This window comes from Salvelinus fontinalis, chromosome 14 (genome assembly GCF_029448725.1).
Source record: "Salvelinus fontinalis isolate EN_2023a chromosome 14, ASM2944872v1, whole genome shotgun sequence".
Lineage (NCBI taxonomy): Eukaryota > Metazoa > Chordata > Actinopteri > Salmoniformes > Salmonidae > Salvelinus > Salvelinus fontinalis.
Genome location: NC_074678.1, coordinates 29,086,609 through 29,109,404, shown reverse-complemented (window position 1 = coordinate 29,109,404; position 22,796 = coordinate 29,086,609). Strand labels below are relative to the sequence as shown.

At 42.6% G+C, this 22,796-nt stretch overlaps 1 protein-coding gene across 1 annotated transcript in view; it reads right to left on the bottom strand.

The window, feature by feature from the left end:
* Window positions 1-22,796, bottom strand: part of LOC129810577 (cytosolic carboxypeptidase 6-like) — a 434,529-nt gene that overhangs the window by 217,639 nt on the left and 194,094 nt on the right. The window contains exon 5 of the mRNA XM_055861239.1: window positions 21,532-21,748. Within this exon, the coding sequence (XP_055717214.1) occupies window positions 21,532-21,748 (217 nt within the window). The remainder of the gene's footprint in view (window positions 1-21,531; window positions 21,749-22,796) is intronic.

Genomic DNA, 22,796 nt, shown 5'->3' with positions numbered 1-22,796 from the left:
AATCGCTGCCAAAGGTGCTTCAACAAAGTACTGAGTAAAGGAAGGGTCTGAATACTTATGTAAATGTGATATTTCAGTTATTCCTTTTTAATAAATTTGCTACAATTTCTAAAAACCTGTTTTTGCTTTGTCATTTTGGGGTATTGTGTGTAGATTGATGAGATAAAAAAAAACTGATTTAATCCATTTTAGAATAAGGCTGTAACGTAACAAAATGTGGAAAAAGTCAAGGGGTCTGAATATTTTATGAATGAACTGTAAATAGATAGATAGATAGATATACTGAACCAAAACATAAACGCATCATGGAACAATTCCAAAGAGTTACAGTTCATATAAGGAAATCAGTCAATTGAAATAAATTAATTAGGTCCTAATCTATGGATTTCACATGAGTGGGAATACAGATATGCATATGTTGGTCACAGATACCTTAAAAAATAGGTACTTTATTGGCATGGATCAGAAAAACAGTCCGTATCTGGTGTGACCACCATTTCCTCATGCAGCGTGACACATCTCCTTCGCATAGAGTTGATCAGGCTGTTGATTGTGGCCTTTGGAATGTTGTCCCGTTCCACTTCAATGGCGGATGAATGGCACAACAATGGAGGATGAATGGCACGACAATGGAGGATGAATGGCACGACAATGGAGAATGAATGGCACGACAATGGAGGATGAATGGCACGACAATGGAGAATGAATGGCACGACAATGGAGGATGAATGGCACGACAATGGAGGATGAATGGCACGACAATGGAGAATGAATGGCACGACAATGGAGGATGAATGGCACGACAATGGAGAATGAATGGCACGACAATGGAGGATGAATGGCACGACAATGGAGAATGAATGGCACGACAATGGAGGATGAATGGCACGACAATGGAGGATGAATGGCACGACAATGGAGGATGAATGGCACGACAATGGAGGATGAATGGCACGACAATGGAGGATGAATGGCACGACAATGGAGGATGAATGGCACGACAATGGGCCTCAGGATCTCGTCATAGTATGTGCATTCAAATTGCCATCAATAAAACACAAATGTGTTCGATGTTCGTAGCTTATGCCTGCCCATACTATAACACCACCGCCACCATGGGGCCCTCTGTTCATAACGTTTACATCAACAAACCGCTCGCCCACACAACGCCATACACGTGGTCTGCAGTTGTGAGGACAGTTGGACGTACGGCCAAATTCTCTAAAACGGCATAGAGAAATGAATATTAAATTCTCTGCCAACAACTCTGGTGGACATTCCTGCAGACAGCATGCCAATTGCACGCGCCCTCAACACTTGAGACATCTGTGGCATTGTGTTGTGTGACAAAACTGCACCAACAGGGATGTAAACAAATTTGTGCACAAAATTTGAGAGAAATACGCTTTTCAAGTGTAATGTAGAATTTCTGGGATCTTTTATTTCAACTCATGAAACATGGGACGAAGACTTTACATTTTCCGTTTATATTTTTGTTCAGTGTAGATAGGCAGATAGATAGATCGATCGATAGATACAAAAGAGAGAAAGACACAGAGATACGTGTCCTGGAACCCTGATGGTACTGCAGTGTCTTTCCCGTCCCCAGCCCTGCTGAAGCAGAGAGCAGAGAAAGCAGGGCGTGACAGTGAGCACTGGTTAAATTACCAAGGTGATTATGCTACTAATTACTGGCAGTCCTGCTCTATTGATAAGGGCCCAACCTGCACCTGACTATTCGGCTCCATTTGCTACCTTCTCTCAGGTTTATAGGGCCATAAGCCTTTTGACATCCCAGCGTAGACGGAGAGAAAGAGTGGTAAATTAGAAAGAATGATGGATGGGGCAGGCTATAAAAACGCACAATGAGAAATAAAGGATTCACAAAATAACAGTTATTTTATAGGCTGTAGTAGCCTATAACATTACAGTAAAACGAAAAACCCAACGCATTTTTTTCTCAATAGTGCGCGCCTAGGCAAAATACACATCTAGATTATGCTACAGTTTGTTAACACCATCTGCCCTAAAATTCTGAATGCATATCCCCATGAAACTGATTAAGATCAAATGGTTGGTATGCAAGATACTGCATGGACGTTTCACTGGTAAAACTCGAAGAATTAAAATTCACGATTCACAGTGAGAAATGTGAAGGGAAGGAGACCACAAAAATGTGTGCGTAAAGTAGAGGGAAAGAAACACATGCGAAGAAGCTTCGGGATCTTTAGTCTGGAAAAAAAAGGTCAGGGAAAAGTTGGATCCACAGCCACTCCATATTTTCTATTTGTCACAAATGTGTTAATGACATACACTTAGGTTGGAGTCATCCACAAATGTCTGGTTTACAAACTATAGTTTTGGCAAGTCGGTTAGGACATCTACCTTGTGCATGACACAAGTAATTTTTCCAATAATTGTTTACAGACAGATTATTTAACTTGATGTCATGGCTTTAGAAGCTTCTGATAGGCTAATTGACATCATTTGAGTCAATTGGAGGTGTACCTGTTGATGTATTTCAAGGCCTACCTTCAAACTCAGTGCCTCTTTGCTTGACATCATGGGAAAATCAAAAGAAATCAGCCAAGACCTCAGAAAAACAATTGTAGACCTCCACAAGTCTGGTTCATCCTTGGGAGCAATTTCCAAATGCCTGAAGGTACCACGTTCATCTGTACAAACAATAGTACGCAAGTATAAACACCATGGGACCATGCAGCCGTCATACCGCTCAGGAAGGAGACGCATTCTGTCACCTAGAGATTAACATACTTTGGTGCGAAAAGTGCAAATCAATCCCAGAACAATAGCAAAGAACCTTGTGAAGATGCTGGAGGAAACAGGAACAAAATGATCTATATCCACAGTAAAACGAGTCCTATATCGACATAACCTGAAAGGCCGCTCAGCAAGGAAGAAACCACTGCTCCAAAACCACCATAAAAAAGCTAGACTACGGTTTACAACTGCACATGGGGACAAAGATCGTACTTTTTGGAGAAATGTCCTCTGGTCTGATGAAAACTGTTTGGTCATAATGACCATCGTTATGTTTGGAGGAAAGAGGGGGATGCTTGCAAGCCGAAGAACACCATCACAACCGTGAAGCACGGGGTTGGCAGCATCATGTTGTGGGGGTACTTTGCTGCAGGAGGGACTGGTGCACTTCACAAAATTGATGGCATCATCAAGCAGGAAAATGATGTGGATATATTGAAGCAACATCTCAAGACATCAGTCAGGAAGTTAAAGCTTGGTCGCAAATGGGTCTTCCAAATGGAAAATGACCACAAGCATACTTCCTAAGTTGTGGCAAAATGGCTTAAGGACGACAAAGTCAAGGTATTGGAGTGGCCATCACAAAGCCCTGACCTCAATCCTATAGAACATTTGTGGGCAGAACTGAAAAGGCGTGTGCGAGCAAGGAGGCCTACAAACCTGACTCAGTTACACCAGCTCTGTCAGGAGGAATGGGTCAAAATTCACCCAACTTATTGTGGGAAGCTTGTGGAAGGCTACCCGAAACGGTTGACCCAAGTTAAACAATTTAAAGGCAATGCTACCAAATACTAATTGAGTGTATGTAAACTTCTGACACACTGGGAATGTGATGAAAGAAATAAAAGCTGAAATAAATAATTCTCTCTACTATTATTCTGACATTTCACATTCTTAAAATAAAGTGGTGATCCTAACTGACCTAAGACAGGGAATTTTTACTAGGATTAAATGTCAGGAATTGTGAAAAAACTGAGTTTAAATGTATTTGGCTAAGGTGTATGTAAACTTCTGACTTACACTGTATATATATAGTTAGCAATCTAACCAAACCTAACCTAAGTTACAGTGCATACGGAAAGTATTCGGACCTCTTGACATTTTCAACACAGTCTAAAATGGATTCAATGGATTAATCTATGCACAATACCCCATAATGAGAAAGCAAAATACAGGGTTCTGAAATGTTAGCAAATTGATTACAAATAAAAAACATTTACATAAGTATTCAGACCCTTTACTCAGTACTTTGTTGAAGCAACTTTGGCAGCGATGACAGCCTTGAGTCTTTTTGGGTATCACGCTACAAGCTTGGCACACCTGTATTTGGGGAGTTTATCCAAATCCTCTCTGCAGATCCTCTCAAGGTCTGTCAGGTTGGATGGTGAGCGTCGCTGCACAGATATTTTCAGGTCTCTCCAGAGATGTTAAATCGGGTTCAAGTCCAGGCTCTGGCTGGTTCACTCAAGGACATTCAGACACTTGTCCCAGAGCCTCTCCTGTATTGTATCGTCGGTGTGCTTAGGAAGGTGAACGGTGAACCGTCGCCCCAATCTGAGGTCCTGAGCGCGCTGGAGCAGGTTTTTAAAGATCTCTCTGTATTTTGCTCCGTTCATCTTTCCCTCAATCCTGACTAGTTTCCCAGTCCTTGCAGCTGAAAAACATCCCCACAGCATGATGCTGCCACCACCATGCTTCACCGTAAGGATGGTGCCAGGTTTCCTCCAGATGTGACGCTTGGCATTCAGGCCAAAGAGTTCAATCTTGGTTTCATCAGACCAGAAAATCTTTTGGCAAACTCCAAGCGGGCTGTTGTGCCTTTTACTGAGGAGTGGCTTCCATCTGGTCACTCTATCATAAAGACCTGATTGTTGGAGTGCTGCAGAGATGGTTGTCCATCTGGAAGGATCTCCCATCTCCACAGAGGAACTCTAGAGCTCTGTCAGAGTGACCATCGGGTTGTTGGTTACCTCCCTGACCAAGGCTCTTCTCCCCCAATTGTTTAGTCTAGTAAGAGTCTTGGTGGTTCCAAACTTCTTCCATTTAAGAATGATGGAGGCCACTGTGTTCTTGGGGACCTGCTGCAGAAATGTTTTGGTACCTTTCCCCAGATCTGTGCCTCGACACAATTCTGTCTCGGAGCTCTACGGACAATACCTTCGACCTCATGGCTTGGTTTTTGCTCTGACTTGCATTGTCAACTGTGGGACCTTATATAGACTGGTGTGTGCCTTTCCAAATCATGTTTAATCAATTTAATTTACCACAGCTGGACTCCAATCAAGTTGTAGAAACATCTCAAAGATGATCAATAGAAACAGTTGAACTTGAACTCTATTTCGAGTCTCATAGCAAAGGGTCTGAATACTTATGTAAATAAGGTATTTCTGTTTTGTATTTGTTATACATTTGCTCAAATGTAAAAAAATAAATAAAATAAAAATATTTTCGCTTTGTCATTGTGGGATATTGTGTTTAGATTCATGAGGGAAAAAATGTATTTAATGAATTTTAGAATAAGGCTGTAACGTAACAAAATGTGGAAAAAGGGAAGGGGTCTGAATACTTTTCGAACGTCGTATGTCTGCCACTTATCTATACTTACATTTACATTTAAGTCATTTAGCAGACGCTCTTATCCAGAGCGACTTACAAATTGGTGCATTCACCTATTCACCTATACTGTATGAAACGTAAAGTTAGCTTGAGAAATACTTCATTTTATCAATAACTATCTATCTGACTGTGACTTGAGGCAAGAAAACCCTTAGATCCTGGTTTGTTGTGACCATGTTTCCCTCTTAGATAAATAAATAGCAGAGAAATAAGTCAATAAGGCAATAAAACGATGCCTTTTCTTTTCAGCAGTCTAACATACCTAATCACTAACATGATGATGTACAGTGGGGTCCTTAATTATTGACACCCTTGATAAAGAAGAGCAAAAATGACTGTATAAATTAAATAATTCAAATATTGAATTATTACTTGGTTAACAAATCTCTTTCTCTGAGCAATTGCATTAGTATAAAATAATATGATTTCACAATTTTTTTGAGCATACAATATAGCTCAGTATTTGAAATATTTATTTGATAGTCATTTTTGCTAATTTATTTCAAGGTGTCAATAATTTCGGACCCCATTGTACATGTAAAGTGAGCCATAGGTTACATAGGGAAATGTTACAAATGAGAGGAATATGCATTAGGTACAGTACTGCAGGGATATTATCCATACGGATCTATATAATGTTCATGCTACCTCTCTAAACAACCTCTGGGAAAGATGAGTCTTCATGACTAATTGGCTCTCTGGTCTACCACCATTACACGTTTACAATTTTCCCCATTAAAACATTCATTAACAGCCTGAGAAGTGGAGTTCAAAGTGGAGAACCGGAGAGGGTTGGGGAGGAAAAGTAGCTCCAAACGGTAGGACTACGGTGGGTAAAAAAGCCAGTGGTGAGATGTGTCATCAGGCTGTCCTGCTGTTTGATCCTGGTGACTAACACTGACTATCACTGTTCAGTGTTCCCCCATTGGGTTTCTCAGTGTCTTTGACACCAAACATCCACTATAAAAAAGCAAACAGTGGAAAAATGCCATCTGTTGGTTACTCTAGTTATTAAATCCCTGCACAAATACTGATAATTAACTAAAGCTATAAATGGTATTTATGCACAGATATGTGCCAGGGTCAAAAATATCACATACTGTACACCCAAGACCTTTAATTAGACTATGTTTATGGCAATTACAGCTCCCTGCCTCTATGATGCTAACTGAGAGAATTCTTATTAAATAACCCTGAGATACAGTATATTATCATTTCGGATGTAAATTTCAAATTCAAAAGGGGTTTCAAGTTCAACTGATTAATAAAACAGTGGCGAGTCTGGCTGTGCTGTGTCTGCTATGTGTCAGTTTTAGCCTGTATGTATGAACTGAGGAGCTGGCTGAGGTGAGGTGGTGTCCTTGTGTCTCCTGAGAGTTAGTTTCCTCTCTCTGTTTAAATCACTGCAAATGGCCAGAGAAACGCTTCATTTTATCAATAACTATCTATCTGACTGTGACTTGAGGCAAGAAAACCCTTAGATCCTGTTTTGTTGTGACCATGTTTTCCCACTTAGATAAATAACATTGAGCAGAGAAATAAGTCAATAAGGCCAACAAATTTGTCCTTGCTACATGTTTCTTTAGCACCTGAACTCTTATTGAAAACGAAGGTCCCTCGCCTCATACAGTATATTACTTACCAGTTATCATATAAGACTTTCAGTGAACACTTACTCTGGGTAATTCTTCTCTTTTATCGTCTCTGCTAAAATGTTTGGAAGAAAACAGAAAAGGTTTTTGTCTGAATGGCCATAGTGTATGGTCCTTAGCACAGGGCTTGATACAATATCCTACCACCCAATTACCACGTAAAATTGCCTGTTTAATTTCAGGGGTCGACTATCAGAATCCTCTTTTGTAGAGTAATGGTTACTGCAGTGAGCCTCACGACTAGTCTGGTCTATCCTAAATACATGTAGTGAACAGAGCAAAATAAATCAAGCAACAGTGATGATAACTTTTTGCTTGGGCACAGTGATCCATCCCATCAGCTTAATTCTGACTGTTTTCATTTAAGACAGCAGCCTGTGAGGCTTTCTGCTAGAATATAATGGTTTGGGTTTAATGAGCTGGAAAAATGGGAGAAGGGAAACTGAAACCATGAGGTGGAGAAGTTTTAAAAGCAAGGTAAACATCCCTCTGTCACAACAAGCACAGAGGAAATAATTACCTAACTAAATTGGGCTAGGCACCGAGAACAGGGTCAAACTCCTTTTTAACAGTCTGTCTCTCTGCTATTGAACATTTGGGTCAATGTTGCCTCCATCTCTCCTCCATCAGCTTAATTGTTATTTTCTTAATGTAGATGCAAATCAGTCCCTCTTACCAGCTCATGCAGCCTGCTTACCCTTCACAACTAACCAGTGGCTCAATGTAAAGGCTTCTCCACTGGAGAACAACCTGATTGTTGTTGTTCTTTAAAGACAATACCTACCGCCTCTGACATGAAACATCCGGAGGAGCAAAGGACAAGGTTGCATTAATGAGGATGACTTTTTAGACAGAAATCCTTATCTGAAAGGTAAACACACAGGACATTGAGGAAAAATGTGAGTGTGTGTGTATGTTCGCATAGTATGTATGTTTTTTATCTGTGTGCTGGTGTGTAGTGGACTGTTTCTCTGGTAAATTAAATTAAGGCATTTGACTTTCAGGCAGAGGAAGGGCAAGAAAGTGTTACCCGGTGGAAGAGATAACATTGATTTCGATCAAGTCTAAGAAAAGAGAAAGATAGAAACAGGTTTGGAAGTGAACAGGGAAGAAGATGTCTGCAAAACATCAAACTTTCTTCTCTCTTTTAGATCGAAATTACTACCTTAGAAGGGGAATGAGGATTTTAATTAGAACTCAAGGCTATCTAATCTTATGTGAAGTTAAAGGCTAATCCTCCCTGCCTCTACCTTGGTACTTTGTCAGTTATTTAATAGCTCCTTTGTTATCTATCTAGTTACATTTGCAAGGTACTTAAATCAGCCATGGAATTTAAAGGCATTCTGATGGCACTGCTGTGATTTCACATGCAGATGGGCCCTTAATCAGCTCCTTCAGATGCACAGGCTTCATAACTCTAAACCAAAGTTATAATTTATTTACTGAAAAATGAACATAAAGAAGCAGATTATCGTGAACAAAACAGGTCTATTACTGACATGATTATGTAGTCAACAATTTAGTCAATGTCAAGTTATTTCAAATGGCTGGGCATAAGTTTACTCTCAATAACGTAGACAAACTGTTGGGGGTATAAATGGCATATTCTTTACAATTTCTGCCCTTTTTTGTTATATTGAAATAAACACAGTTCCTTGCCAGTATAACCTAGCCTTAGGATCTCCTCTAGCTGGTCAAGGACAGAGCTTTACGCATCGGTTGGTAAAAATCTAATGGACACACACGAAACCGATCCAATGTATCATTCCTGTAGTTGTAGTTCAAACAGGTTATCATTGTTGAGACAAAGCTCTATAATCAGAGGGCTTCCATCGTTCTGTCATATTGTTTTGCCTCACCAGTGTGCGTCAGTCAGTCCTATGGGAGTGCTGCTTCCTCTCAGATTGAGCAGGCTGGCTTTGAGAGGGAGGCGATGCTCTTCATCAGCATCATTCATATATTGAATCATTAGGAAAGCCCTGCAGCTTTCTGCAGAATGGAGCTGACTGAGACTTACACCACCCATTACAGCACACTAGCCTCTAATCTGAATGGACCAATACATCCTATTCCAATAGCGATTCTTCAAACAGACAGCCAAGTGAGGAGTCAATGATATGTAGAAAAACAACAACAACAGTGCTGTAATTGTGCATTTACAGTATAGTGTGGGAAAAAACAGGTCTGTCATGGAGAGTGAACTGTTGTACGCCAATTCTTATGCTTTCACTGTGCCATTAATTTTCATTAGAGTGATTGATTTGGATGTAAATGGGAGGCTGAGGAGACCTGTAAGTAACTAGTTAAACCAGCCATTTAAAAGCAGGCCTGTCAAGAGGAGAGCGAGGAGACAAAGACAACTATTGATTGCTCAGTGAAAAGAGATGGACGCTGGAAGCCCAGTGCAGCCGCTTTGTGCCTCACCAATGCAAGTTTCAAATCATAGGGTGGCAGCTTGACGGCTCCACAATGGGCATCTATGGGATGCTATATCTAACATCCACGCAGTCCGAAAGGTTATTTCCTTTTCAAGTGGCCCCTCCATCCCCTTTTCAGCCTCACCCCTCAGCCTCTTCACCTCCTTCAAATCAATGTGGAAAAGTCCTGGAACATCTGAGGGTAAGTCACTGAATAGATATCAGATTTTTCTCATGACAGAGCACTTTTGTGCATGTGGATGAGACTGTTATTTTCCCTCCATGTTCTGTGGTAGCAATGGGGGGAAATGTGAAGATTGATCTGTTACAGAGGTATTTATGGGACAAAAGTCTTCAATTCATTATAGAAATAATAGGTGACAGGAAGCTAAAATCTGCCCGTCTCTAAGGTGTTTCCATAGAAACCAAGAAGGTATAGGGAAGGGCTGTCACCACTACTCATGCACAAATCCCTAATATTGAACACATATTTCAGGAATGGCATAAACGTTATTACATATGACAGGTCTAAACTTCCAAAGACAGCCCTGCAAGGAAGTGACACGACTAATTTATCTTAACATAATCCAATTATATTGGGATGGGGCTTAATGCACTTCTCTTTTATTATTACATTCTAAAGAGATCATTAAGTGTCTGCTACAGTAGCACTGATCATAGGAAGGTCCATTCATGGTGGAGCCATGCTCCTCTTTGGCCACAGCCCCTCTCCTCTCACTCTGCCCTCGCAGAAATAAACATCAACGCCTTACAAATCTTACATAACCGGAAGTGTCCAACCTAATGTAAAACTGACCATACAAACAAATTAAGATACGTTTTGTATAAATTAGCTAGGGCTTACAGTTATATAGTATTGTATATTTGGTGAAGTGTGCAGAAATGTTGAGCTTTAAACAGCTTGTCGTATGGCTCCCATTCAGAGACTATCGGGGCTAACGTATCAGACTCACTACTGTAGATCACACAGATACAGTCTGATATAACCGACTGTATGGCCTACAGAGTTTCAGGGAAAACCATCTAGAGAGAGAAGTCCCCTATATGAACCACACCGTTCTCATCATGAATCCTACATGACCCTGTCAATAGTTTGTCATTTTAATTCGAATCATTTAATTCCCTTTGATATCAATAGCTAGTTTCCATTTAAAAAAAAAAAAATCTCTTTGTTCTTAGAGCTGGTTTCATTTTCAGGTATTCTCTCTTATTTAGCAGCATTCACAGTTGACTGCTCATTTGCATATAGCTGCCGATCTACCACTCCACAGAGATAACAACCGTAATGTAAATGTGTTGCTAACTCGTTAGAAAGACCAAGGATTTTATAAAAAATTCAGTAATTACATTTAGTGATTCTCTCCAATAGGAATGAAGGCGTAAAGGGAAAGCTTAAACATGACATGTTTAAAGAATTAACTAAACATTGATATGAAATGGAAAAAACATGAGATATTCCTTGAAGAAGATGTGTATTTTCTTTCTGCGCTTCCCTCTTTATTTCAATACTTAACTGATCAATAGGAACTCCCACATGGAAACAAATCGATAGAAGAACAAACGGCTTCTACTTTTACTCTCCTCTCCTGAGAATAATTTCATTCAGCAGTACAGTATTTCCTAACATAACCGGCGCCAAAGAGATGAATAGCCATGCAGATGGGAGTGAATCGACAGAAATCAACTGCCATGCCACCTGGCAGCAGATCCAAGTCCATCTCCTTGACATCCACGTCCCCCCACCCTCCATGCCCCCTCTCCAGCCAAGCTCCCCCAGAGCCCCCCGTGACCCAAAACCCTCCAGCCTGCGCCGCTCCTGCTCTGATGAAAAGCAGGCCACAATCCCTTTCAATTTCCCCAGTCTGCCTGGGTTCCGTTAAAGGCAATCGACTCAGTGAATAGAAGCACTATATCACAATATGCAGGTGCAGGCGTGCTAGAGAGGAGACATTGTGCCTTTGGAGAGAGAGGAGCTGGCATCCATCTCTCTCAGGCAGACACTCCAGTGTTGGGGAGAAGAGCAGACACACAGGCACTGGGGCTGGGGGGAGCTGAGGGAGAAAGGAAGAGGAGTGAATAGAAAGTGGAGGAAAAATGGGCCCCGTCACATCCTTCCTTTTTTCTTTACTTCAGGTAAAAAGGAGAAGAAATGCATTTTTGTGCAACAGGGGAGTTAAAAGAGAAGTGTGGAATGGACAAGTGTATCTGTGCAGGGCGGATAAAGAGCCTGGTGGGTGTGAGAGGCAGAGGAGGATGACTGGAGATGTTTGCTATCAGTCGTCTCCAGTCCCCACACGTCAGGGCACTGGGCCGAGCCGAGGTAGAGGGGCTGATCCCGAAGGAGTGTAGGGTTAGGGCCTGTGGCCAGGGTGGAGGCCACTATTCTGTAGAGGACCCCAGGACCACGTAGAGAGAGAAAGCGCTTCAGTGGCCATGCTTGCTCATCCCCAACCCAGACCGCCCTAAACACACACCCTCACCCATGGGCTGTCCTCCCTATGACTGCCTCAAGGCCCTATGTGTTTAATTTATAGTGAGACTGCCTCTTGTTGTTTTATTCAACAGGGACAATATGTCCTCTCCTCACATGTTTACCATACTGTGATCAGCAGCATCTGAGGATGCCTTGTGTCATAGACAGGCTCATGAAAGAAGGACTGGAATGAAGATCAGACTTATGTAAGTCTCATAGGCTTTAGTGTTGTTCTGTTGAAAGCACTGCAGGGATGGCTGCTCCTCTTCATTGACTCTTATCCTCACATTCAATTCCATGGGAGTACATCTCACCCACACACCCACTCAGAGAGCTCCAACTGTCTGGCTCCAACTACTATGCTATGGGAACAGTGGAGAGGGCTACTGAGTGCTGTATACCAGGGTCAAGGACTTCACTTTGTTCAGCCTTTCTGAGTAAAATGATTCGCTTCATAGAAAATTCTCCTCACATGTATGTTGAGGTCTAGGCTATAACTGCAGGCAGGGATAAAACGGACCAGGTTTCTGATTTATATAGCCTGGCAGTAATTCCATACCATAGCCACCAGCTTATCAGAAAACAAATTTGGCTGTATCGATCTATACAGTATTGAAGATTCTAAACCAGCACAACATAATCTTCCCCTGTGGAATTAGACACACAGACATATAGGATCTGTCCCCAAGCCAACTGGGCCACACACTATTATCCTTCTAGGTAACTTTTGACAGGCTGAAGTTCTCTGAAATGTTTCATTTTCATCCCAAATGACGTGATAGGAGGGAGTAATAATGACTATCCATCTGCAATGGATGAAAATAACAGGCTATGCATTTCCTCCCCATTCAGCTGAAGCATTCAGAGCATAGCATCCTCATCTGCCACAGACAGGCGCCGCAGCCTCTCCTCCCTCTACCTAAATATGTTTTTCACCCATTTACAACAAATTAAGTTTCCCTCAAAGTGAATTTCAAGCTTGGCTGCATTCAGAGGGTGAGCAACTCTCTTTTCATTAATTTTCATTCTTTTCTCCGAACAAATGATCTACTGTACACCTCGCTCCTCTCTCTCTCTCTCTCTCTCTCTCTCTCTCTCTCTCTCTCTCTCTCTCTCTCTCTCTCTCTCTCTCTCTCTCTCTCTCTCTCTCTCTCTCTCTCTCTCTTCTCTCTCTCTCTCCCTCTCCTCTCCTCTCTCTCCTCTCTCTCTCTCTCTCTCTCTCTCTCTCTCTCTCTCTCTCTCTCTCTCTCTCTCTCTCTCTCTCTCTCTCTCTCTCTCTCTCTCTCTCTCTCTCTCTCTCTCTCTCTCTCTCTCTCTCTCTCTCTCTCTCTCTCTCTCTCTCTCTCTCCCCTTCCTTATCTCTTTCTATCTCTCCTCTTTTCTCTCTTCTTCCTTCCAGGGTCCCAACTCCCCACTATGGGTCTAGCAATGGAAAGCAATTACACTGTCAGAAAAGTGTATTCTGACCTATTAAAAAACCTGAACACTTTTAGAAAACTATTTATTCTTTTCCTCTTCCTTGGCCCCATGGGAGAGGAGGACTGACACAAAAATGAAACAGATACTTTTTTACATGCACAGTCCTCCATCCATGGAGTCATCTAGAAAGTAGTGGTTAGTAAATATTCATTGTCGGGCGGCAGAAAGAGCGAGAAAGACGGCAGTGCAGAGCTCTGTGGCTTGGATTAGATTTCTCTGAGAAGGAGAAAACGAGCGTGTCTGCTGCAGCGGATCCATTTGAGAACGCATCCCTTTTCCTCTGTCACTCGATAACTCACTCTCCCAACCACCTCCACATGACTCCCACACTGCAAGGCAGCACCTACAGTACCCACTCTCCCTCAGCAGAGCCTTCCTTCCCAGACTGCACCACCACTACCTACCTAGCCCACCACTGGAGCTAAGTGCCTGTGAGACCTGTGGGTCTGCTAACAGTACCACCTCTCCTCTGGTGCCGATGCCTCGGTATGTGAGGACAGGGTTGTTGATGATGGAGAAGATCTATCTATTATAGGTGAGTGCAGCAGGAGAGAGAGGATGAGAGAGGAGGCAGAGGTGTTGTATCTGAGGCTGAGAGAGAGCTGCTGCCAGCTAAGTGACAACATAAGCCATGCTGGGTGATATCCTCCTGTCCATAAAGCACCCCTCTCCTCTCTCACCACTCAGTCATTCTATCTGCGGGCCCGTGAATATAAAGTAGCTCACAGAGCCGCTCCACAATATTGAGAGAGCGTTAAGCCTTAAAGGTGTGAGCGATTTCCAATTTCAAAAATAAATATTATCTCTGACTGAGCAAATCTGCTCTTTTTATGCCTGCATTATAATAAGTCAACTTGGAAAATACACCACCATCTGACAAACATTCTACTGAATTATCTTTCTACCACACATAGGCTATGGCCTCCAATTCCACTTAAGATAATGTATGTTAATGACAATGGCCACTGTCTCCATCACACTAGCCATACCTACCATTTATCCAGCCCACTCCATTCTTTCGTCATTACTATACTAAACACTGGTGAGATGGCATTGCTATAGGGGTCATGATATGCAATAAAGCACTGGGACAACAACCTAGAGGAATCTCATTGGTCTAGATAAAAGGCCAGCTCAATAGCATGGGGTCGGATAAACCGTTTTATCTTCAATTTCATGTGGAATAAATTCCTTGCTCTACTGTTGGGGTCAGAGGCCAAGCCATTGATCCAACCTCGCTGAGATATAACAGGTGAAACAGACCCATTTATATCCCTAAATGCACATCCAGCTACATCAGCACTTTCCAACTATGTTGGAATAGAGGTCAAAGACCAATAAAAGCCAGCTTCTTGTCATAGCAACCAGAGCAGCCAGGGTCAAGCAAAAGTGATCATGCATGACCCCACAACCCTTCAGAAAGTTTGAGTCGAGGTCTGGTGTATGACATTCCAGGCCGCTGCAGTGTATTCACATATAGACAAACAGCATTCCTCAGCATTCAGGGTGACAGCAAGATGTCAGAACTAGAGATCATCAATTCCCTCTGTATGTTCCAAACGACTTCCACTTAGTACGGTCGCTGTATGTGATATTGTGCTCTCAGCTCATACAGATGATAATGAAGGCTTGCCCAGGCAGTCTGATAGTGGCCCAACAATACCAGTCAGCTGTTGGAGGGCTCTCCAAATTAGACCGTCATCATAGAATCATTCATGGAAGAACAGACATGGCTGCTGTCAACAGCATCCTTGAACGGGGATGTGAAAGAGTGGACACAAAGGGAGAGCAAAATGCTTCATGATGTTGTGTGAGACACTTTGGCTGCTGTTAAGCCAGTAAATGGCAAGACCTCGTGCAATTACCCAGCAGCCTGGTTTCACACAGCATGGCCATCCATCCACCATGCAGTAGGAAAGACAAGCCTAGTCTCCCTCTCTTCTCTTCTCTAGCATCAGCTACTAACGCTCAAGTCAGTTTGACCTTCTCTCCTAGCGGAAGGTAGAGTGGCTATTGATTAAATCTTGGCACGCAGTGTACAAACACAGCGATAAGCCCAGCAGACAGCCGCAGTGCCAACTCCGTGGGCCAAAGGCCCCTCTCATCCTTTATTCCCACTAACAGGCACGAAGACACAGTCCCCTACAGCCTGTCTGCAGGAGACCCAGTGGCCATTAGGACCGTAGAAAATCACCTTCCCAGACCAGCACATCATCTGACGTTTCCACACGCCTCTTTCCTCCTTGGAGCATTGGGATGGAAGGGCCTCTTTACATCCTCAGTCTGTGTGAGCCCTGAATGTTTGAAGGTGACATCCACAGGGCACTTAGAAGGCCTATTATTGTAGACAAGCTCAGAGCTGGTTTAGAATGAGGAGCAAAGAGTTTTGTGGTTATTACAATAAGCATTGTGTAACTCCGTTGCAACAATGTCAGTTTATTGTGTTCCTATGTCAAATTTGAGGAACTTGTTTTCCTTATTTAAGCTGCACACTTCAAAATGATAAAATCCTCTGTTTTGAGCAAATACTTTTAGGGTGATTATTTTTTCCTCATAAAACACAGTAAGTATTGTGGAACTCATTGATGGCAGCTGAGGGGTGCAGACTTAAGGATGGTCATCGACTCCTCACTTATCATCCTGAGCAGCTCTTATTTGCACATGAATCATAGATGGCTGCAGATAAGGGCTGCTTTGTCAGAGGTGACAAATAGTGTCACAGTTGGCCATCATGACAGGAAGGGAATGGTAAAATTGCTTTCTCTGCAACTCCTAGACTGACTCTGCCCATAAGAAAACGCTTTGTCAACTTGTGTAGCAAACAAACTTGGTGTGCTTTCAATACTGGGCCCTGGCCGTCTTTTTAGCAGTCAATACGTGAGAAATGGTGGAATAGTTTAAGGAAACTTCTGCCTGGAGTGCACACTCTTGTTAGCAGAGAAAGGTCCAAGCAGCATCCACTCTGTCTTCATGGACTTGTCCCTCAGGGGGGAGAGTAGCTCACACAACAGTCAAGGAATGGATTGTAGGAGAAATCTTCAGAAAGAGAGAACAGGGGAATGGATACAGTGCCTAACCCTTCCAACAGAAACTCTATAAAACCTTTCACAGGACTGTAGACCATCACAAAGAATGTGTTAGGGTACAAGAAGCAAGAGAGACATCCAATATATCTGTAACGTCTGTCTTAAAGAGCCGAAGGAAAGAAACCTTTGGCCATAAACAAAAGCCCGCGCTGCCTGTTAAGTTGTCACAGATGAACAGAGGTTTTTCAAACCTCACCCCACATCTCATTGACTGACTGACACCTGGGCAAAGCAGATGGCAAAAAATATTTCCATACATTGAGTGACAAACATGACAACACATACTGCTTAGCATGCTTACAAAGCTTTGGTGATCACCTACAGTAGCACATATGACATCAAAAAGCTGTTTTACTATTGGTCCCTGAAGCAGATCTAGGCGCTATATAAAAAGACTGCATGAAAAAAGGGAGTGGAGAAGAGAGAGAGAGAAAAAAACGATAAAGGCATGGTAGAGAGACGGAGGCTGAAAGGCAATATGCAGTTCAAGCATTTGTTATTATCCCAGAAGTGCAATTATAGTAGTCCTCCCCTATTACAGTGGAGCTATGATCCCTCTTTGTGTTTGGTGGAGATGAGGCATCATAATTACTGCAGCTGTTTATCGGTAGGCAGGTAGACCTAGTGTGCTACAGCTGCTTGGCCCTGAGGCCTGATTCCCTCTGCTTGTCTTCCAGTCTCTAAGTCTGTCACTCTGAGTCCAGTTTGTCTCCTCCTCATCTTTTCTTGCTTTGGCACTTGTTTACATTCCCTGAGACATCAGCCAATGTACACACTGACATAACCCTCCTTTCAAATCCCTCCAACAATGAAAGGCTGTGCGTCAGTTAATGCGGAGTAGCAGAAAAGTGGAGGAACTGTGTCACTGACAAATTCTAGCCCTGCAGCTCTGACAAGCACTTTCAGGCTCATTCTGGTCTGAAACAATCCAAGCACCCTCTGATTTATAATCACACCTCAAATGTGTAGCTACATCTCTGAAATCAAGCCTTCCAACAAGTTCCATTTGGAGCTATGACTAGCCTATGAGCAAGCCATACCTAATGATCAGAAATAATGAGCATTGCACAGCACACTTTCTGTCGTATGCCTTCATGCACAAGTTAAACTGAGTGAGAGGCTGATTGAAAATGCTATTGTTCATGCTAAGGCAATCAGTCAAGCTCACCAGTGAACGCCACACTAAATGGTGAGGCTTTTGTTTTACCCCCTGATGATTTACTATAGGTCCATTTGCTATTTAATGCCACAGTGCCATTACTGCATGGAGTCTGCATCTGAAAGGGCAATGGAACAAAAATTACTCTTTCATTGTGTGTGCAGATATGCACATGTGGTTTCTGTGTGTGTGTGTGTCTTGAACAGACTTGAAGGAGTGCCCACATATGCTGAACACTTGTTGGCTGCTTTTCCTTCACTCTGCGGTCCAACTCATCCCAAAACATCTCAATTGGGTTGAGGTCGGGTGATTGCGGAGGCCAAGTCATCTGATGCAGCATTCCATCACTCTTCTTCTTGGTCAAATAGCCCTTACACAGTCTGGAGGTGTGTTGGGTCATTGTCCTGTCGAAAAACAAATGATAGTCCCACTAAGCGCAAACCAGGTGGGATGGCTTATCGCTGCAGAATGCTGTGGTAGCCATGCTGGTTAAGTGTGCATTGAATTCTAAATAAATCACTGACAGTGTCACCAGCAAAGCACCCCCACACTATCACACCTCCTCCTCCACGCTTCACGGTGGGAACCACACATGCGGAGATCATCCGTTCACCTACTCGGCGTCTCACAAAGACACGGTGGTTGGAGCCAAAAATTTGGACTAATGAAGTTATCCTCTGCAGCAGAGGTAACTCAGGGAATTCCTTTCCTGTGGCGGTCCTCATGAGAGCCAGTTTCATCATAGCGCTTGATGGTTTTGCGACTGCACTTGAAGAAACTTGAAAAGTTCTTGACATTTTCCAGATTGACGGACCTTTATGTCTTAACTTCTTATGGCTGCAGGGGCAGTATTGAGTAGCTTGGATGAAAAGGTGCCCAGAGGTGCCCAGAGTAAACTGCCTGCTCCTCAGTCCCAGTTGCTAATATATGCATATTATTATTAGTATTGGATAGAAAAGTTCTTAAGTTTCTAAAACTGTTTGAATGATGTCTGTGAGTATAACAGAACTCATATGGCAGGCAAAAACCTGAGAAAAAAATCCAACCAGGAAGTGGGAAATCTGAGGTTTGTAGGTTTTCAACTCATCGCCTATCGAATACACAGTGGGATATGGGTCAGTTTGCACTTCCTACGGCTTCCACTAGATGTCAAAAGTCTGTAGAACCTTGTCTGATGTTTCTACTGTGAAGTGGGGCCGAAGGAGACGGGAATGAGTAAGGTCTACCATGAGCTGACCATGCTCTGACCATGCGCATTAACATGAGAGGGAGGTCTGTTCCATCGCACTTCTGAAGACAATGGAATTCTCCGGTTGGAACATTATTGAAGATTTATGTTAAAAACATCCTAAAGATTGATTCAATACATCGTTTCAAATGTTTCTACTGACTGTTACGGAACTTTTTGACATTTCGTCAGCTTTAAGTGAACGCGCTTCCTGACTTTGGATTTGTTTACCAAACACGCTAACAAAAATAGCTATTTGGACATAAATGATGGACATTACCGAACAAAATGAACATTTCTTGTGGAAGTGGGAGTCCTGGGAGTGCATTCCGACGAAGATCAGCAAAGGTAAGTGATGATTTATAATGCTATTTATGACTTTGTTGATTCCACAATTTGGCGGGTAACTTTTGTGGCTGAACGCTGTTCTCAGATTATTGAATATTGTGCTTTTGCCGTAAGCTTTTTTGAAATCTGACACAGCGGTTGCATTAAGAACAAGTGTATCTTTAATTATATGTAAAACATGTATCTTCATCAAAGTTTATGATGAGTATTTCTGTTATTTGATGTGGCTCTTTGTAATTTCTCCGGATATTTTGGAGGCATTTCTGAACACGGCGCCAATGTAAACTGAGGTTTTTGGATATAAATATGAACTTTATCGAACAAAACATATATGTATAGAAAACATGAAGTCCTATGAGTGTCATCTGATGAAGATCATCAAAGGTTAGTGATTAATTTTATCTCTATTTCTGCTTTTTGTGACTCCTGTCTTTGGCTGGAAAAATGGCTGTGTTTTTCTGTGATTTTGCGGTGACCTAACATAATTGTTTGTGGTGCTTTCGCTGTAAAGCCTTTTTGAAATCGAACACTGTGGTGGGATTAACAAGAAGTGTATCTTTAAAATGGTGTGAAATACTTGTATGCTTGAGGAATTTTAATTATGAGATTTCTGTTGTTTGAATTTGGCGCCCTGCGCTTTCACTGGCTGTTGTCATATTAATAACGTTAACGGGATTGCAGCCATAAGAATTAAAGTAATGATGGACTGTCGTTTCTCTTTGCTTATTTGAGCTGTTCTTGCCATACTGTAGTATGGACTTGGTCTTTATCAAATAAGGCCATTTTTTGTATACCACCCCTACCTTGTCACAACACAACTGATTGGCTCAAACCCATTAAGGAAAGAAATTCCACAAATTAACTTTCAACAAGGCACACCTGTTAATTGAAATGCATTTCAGGTGACTACCTCATGCAGGTGGTTGAGTGCCAAGAGTTTGCAAAGCTGTCATAAAGGAAAAGGGTGGTTCAAATATAAAATAGATTTGATTTGTTTAACACTTCTTTGGTTACTACATGATTCCATATGTGTTATTTCATAGTTTTGATGTCTTCACTATTATTCTAGAATGTAGAAATTAGTAAAAATAAAGAAAAACCCTGTAATGAGTAGATGTGTCCAAACTTTTGACTGGTACTGTATATGGTAAGCTCTTCCAGCTAACATGTATCATGTGGGTGTGTGAAGCCACTGGAGGGACTTGGGCTCTTTACTGCAGCAGACGGAAAGGTCCCCTCATCCCTCTCTCATTGCAGGTCGTAATGAGAGTGCTGGGCCGGGCTGTCAGAGATCCAGGACCGCAGGACATTAAAAGACAAATAAGGCCATAAAACGCCTCTATGACTATGCATACTAAACTAATCCTTAGTCTGAGTGCCAACTTACTCAGTTTTATGTCTGAACTTCTTGTATTTATCACAAAGTGCTGGTGAGGCTAAAAAGTAGAACTAATGGTGCACACTTTGGAGCCCTCATTTTGTACTTGGACATGTCATAGGACAGTGGGAAGCATAGAAAAACTCATAGATTTCTAGAATTCTAATTATATGATGGGAACTATTGAAAGAATATGCCGATACCTGTTCTTGTCTTTGTTGCCAATTCTGGGCTCCTATTAGTTGAGATATCACTCTCTGAAATTATTCTTCAACAACATCATCTGCCCTTTCAAACCATATTTCATGAAAATGTGACTCCTTTTTAAATTTCTGCCACATTCCTTATTAATAAATGCACTTTCATCATTGCCCCTTCCAGCTAGCTCTCCTTGACAAATGTAAAAATATATATAATAACACAAAAATAATAATAATAAGCATTTCTAATGAGTTTTTCTCCTACTATTATTTGATAAGAGCAGACAGTACTGCAGGCAGTGTGAATGATCCTGTGCCTGTTCCTGTGAAAAGAGAGAGCTCTCCTGATTACAGGCAGCAGTGTTCTCCCTCAGAGGGCAACCAGCATGCAGCGCTGCACAGGCACAACACAGAGAGGAGACACTCTGTGTGGCTCTACCAGCCTCCACACCACACCACCTACAGTAGCACAGTCAAGGACCCCTCCTGTCCTCTCTCTGGCTACAATCACACAGAGTTGAACAGTCATATTGATAACATGAAAATGTGAAGTGGAAGACTGGTGGATAGACCTGGGCTGTGGGCTCTTTGGTAGTCTGTTGAAAACGGTTTGATGAGGGAGAGAGGACACACACACGCATGTGCACGCACACACACACGCACACACACACACACACACACACACACACTCACCACACTGAGCCCCAGCTGCTCCCTCTGCAGGTAGTCCAGGTTCCTGCGCTCCAAGCTGTCCAGGTAGTGCTGCAGTCTGGTGTAGGTGTAGGGGTAGCAGTAGGCAAACTGGTACACATCATCCTCTCGGTCAAAGCAGAAGGCAAAAGACATCACGTAGTTTCTCCGATGGTCAGGGCAGCGGTAGTAGTACACATTCTTAGTCGGGAGTCTTTGCCTGCAAGGACAGGGGAACATTTCAAGGATTTAGAGAAAATTCATCTCTCATATACAATACATACTGTATACATATTAGATAATTCCCTCAGAACCTTTCACCAGACTCTATCAGGTTGATAACCGATTATAATGGGACAACTGCTTGCAGCATTTTGTCTATAAGGTCAATGGTATCAATGTGAGAGCATGTACCAGTAGGGAAAGTTTCCAGTCTCGCTGTCATCCGGTCTGTTGTGGTAATGCCAAGGGCTACAAGGAGAGTGATCCAGGGGCCTTAAGTAGCGATCAATCAGAAATGTGACACTACTGCATCCCCTGCAGCCTCTCAGTTTACTGCTCTGCTCTGCTCTCTCTATTCCCCTGGCTGCCTCTGCATCTCTCCTGTTCACTGGGCATCATCTGAGTTGCATCCCAAACTAACTGTATTAAGCAGTAAATAAAGAAGGACAATGGTAGACTATGGATGTTTCATACAGGCTAACAACTGATGGTACATCCCAGCTGAATGAGTGTCTACGCAGCTGATAACTGCATATAAAGCCTGTGCACATGCAAATAAAAAAGCTGACAAAAAGGATATGTGAGAGAAAAGGTGGGAGGGGGGGTGAATAACGATCCACAACAAATGTTGGCAAAGAGGAGTAGAAGAGAGTGAATCTTCTGAGAGGGGAAAAAGCAATAACGGACAGGCATTGAGCTGAGGCCACAGAGAGGATGATGGGAGGGGGAGGGGGAGAGAGAGTGAGTGAGGAGGAGGGAGACAGAAGATAAGGAGAGGATGAGAAAGAGGAGGCAGATCAGAGGCTGTGATAGCAGGCTGCTGGCGTCTCTCCTGTAGGACCAGGATCAGATTGAGATGCTATCTGTATCTGATAGCAGCCTGCTGTCCTGAGCGGCCTATCTGATAAGCAGAGGGCAGCAGGCAGCCTGTCTCAAATGAACCTGGGACTCACTGACCCCCCTCTCAATAAGCCCCACACTCTATCGCCTCTCAACTAGGGATGGGCAGATGGGAAATAGGCTGTTGGTTTTTATGCTGACGTGCA